This window comes from Lactuca saligna, chromosome 5, assembly GCF_052625555.1.
Source record: "Lactuca saligna cultivar CGN05327 chromosome 5, ASM5262555v1, whole genome shotgun sequence".
In the NCBI taxonomy this organism is placed as follows: domain Eukaryota; kingdom Viridiplantae; phylum Streptophyta; class Magnoliopsida; order Asterales; family Asteraceae; genus Lactuca; species Lactuca saligna.
The window spans coordinates 311,089,385-311,091,412 of NC_136421.1; the positions used below are offsets into that span (position 1 = coordinate 311,089,385).

General features: G+C 33.9%; 1 protein-coding gene across 1 annotated transcript; it reads right to left on the reverse strand.

The window, feature by feature from the left end:
* Positions 1 to 274: 274 nt before the first annotated feature.
* On the reverse strand, positions 275 to 1,440 carry LOC145048588 (photosystem II reaction center W protein, chloroplastic-like). Its single transcript, XM_078997120.1, has 2 exons — positions 1,236 to 1,440; positions 275 to 725 (listed from the first exon to the last, which is right to left on the reverse strand). The coding sequence occupies exons 1-2, from the start codon at positions 1,327 to 1,329 to the stop codon at positions 403 to 405; spliced, it is 417 nt and encodes a 138-aa protein (XP_078853246.1). The 5' UTR covers positions 1,330 to 1,440; the 3' UTR covers positions 275 to 402.
* Between the last annotated feature and the right edge of the window lie 588 nt (positions 1,441 to 2,028).

Genomic DNA, 2,028 nt, shown 5'->3' on the forward strand with positions numbered 1-2,028 from the left:
CCAAATTCACGACTCATTCGTGAGCATTTTTCAATTAGGTAATGACATAATTACAATACACTATATAAAATATTTTTTCTTCAAAAAAAAACCATTAACCTTTTTGAAACAATTTAAGGTCTGGATTTTAAAGCATGGTTATCTTTAAAGCATGGTTATCTTATGATTAAACAAAATATTTAACAAAATATCTGAAATAGAATATTTTCTTCCAGAATATCTGCATAAAGAAAACGAAATTAAACTTTACAAGAAATATGTCAAAGTTTAAATCTACAAGGACAAAAGTGCAATTTTCATAAACACAAATACTCCACGATCAAAGTGTACAGAGAGGATACATGAATAATATTACACATAAGTCCATTACAATACGCACATTGTCAATTTAGGGAAGAAAGTTTAAAGGGATAAACCAGACTCCTCATCCTCGTCAAGGCTACCGGTGTACACAAAGTAAAGTGTCCAAATCAAACCAAATACGCCAAAAAGAATCCACCCGAGAAGGTTGTTGCTTAGACCAAAGGGCAGTCCAGTTCCTTCTGTGCTCATTCTCTCGTCCACTAGTGCCATGGCAGCTGGGCTCGACATGGTTGCAGCTACTGCTGCAGCCATCAATGATGATGCGCCCATACTCAATTTGTGTGGAACATCATTGGATGCGACAGCTGGCTTTCCTTCCATGGAGCACCTCACTTTTCCCATCTTGCTCATTGATGGCAACCCTAATCGGTATTAACAACTTTTATTAGTTAGGTACTAAACTTGCAATATACCCTAAACTACGAGGACAACTTATGTCGTTTACTCTATTTCTATTTTCTTATCTCAATAAGCATTTTTTTAGTGTTCGAGAAAACTCAAATCTTTTCAAGGATTTTAGATTCTTAGGTGTCAAATTAATCGGAATTGAACAAAACAAGTAATATGTTACTATAACTCTATAAACTACTAGACTCAGTGACAATTTTTCTGATAGTTCCGGATCATCAACCAATTAGTTTCTTGGTATTTCACCTCCAATGTTAATACCTACATGTCTATCAATTTCACAATCATTTGTACACAAATAACATCAGATCTAAAACATAACGAGAATCAGAAACTATGGGTGGTTAATCATTAATGATAGCTGATAAGATTCATCCATCTATCATTTATAAGACAATTAATTCACAATTAGCATTGGATTCTGATGGTGCTTGATGATAAAACTCACTTAGTTTAGAACGTACCGAGGATGGGGGAACTGCGGGTAGTGATTGAAGGTTTTTGGAGAAGAGAGAATGAAGGTGAGGAGGTAGAAATGGAAGCGGAAATGGATGCCATCTTCGTATTCTTCTTCTTCTTCTTCTCTTGATTTGCAGGAACTTCAAGGTGCAGAAATGGAGACCTCAATTCAAAAATTGAGGGTTTCAGTTTGTGTTTTTATATAAAAGTATATATGATTTATGATTGGTTTATTGAATTATATGCGATGCAACCACATAAAATAGATTACATGGATTGAACCTCATCTTTAGTGGACCACTAGTTTTGCTCCACGTGTAATGCCATCCTTACAGTTTACACAAATGTGAAACGCTTTGTTTTTAATTCTCAATAGCGATACATGATACTGGGTGCACGGATCGCAAAGGGGTTGTTAAGATTTTTAAGCCAGAACTGTTAAATTGAACTTTATTTTATTTTCACGAGAAAATATATGCTCAGATGAGTTAAAAAGAATCATTTTTCGAATATTTTACGTGGCAAAATCATATTGAATAACTTAGGTGCTGTTTGATTTTCTGAAGCAAAAATTCATAAAGTCTGCGGATCACCTCTGCAACCCTCTGCAGTAGAAGAGGTGGACAAAACGGCTGCAGACTATAATAAGAAGCGTGTTTGTTTTTTTAACGTCTGCATACTGCTGCAGATATTAAAAAATTAAAATAAACTAATTTTATAAACAGAAAATAGCTTTTTAATACGTAAAATTTAATAATGTATAACATTTCGGTAAAAATTAATGATATTTCAGTAAAA

Excerpts from the sequence above, each read along its gene's own strand:
- LOC145048588 (XM_078997120.1), bottom strand. The coding sequence starts at position 1,329 with ATGGCATCCATTTCCGCTTCCATTTCTACCTCCTCACCTTCATTCTCT. Across the intron at positions 726-1,235 it reads CCGCAGTTCCCCCATCCTCG|GGTTGCCATCAATGAGCAAG; the intron begins GTACGTTCTAAA and ends AATACCGATTAG.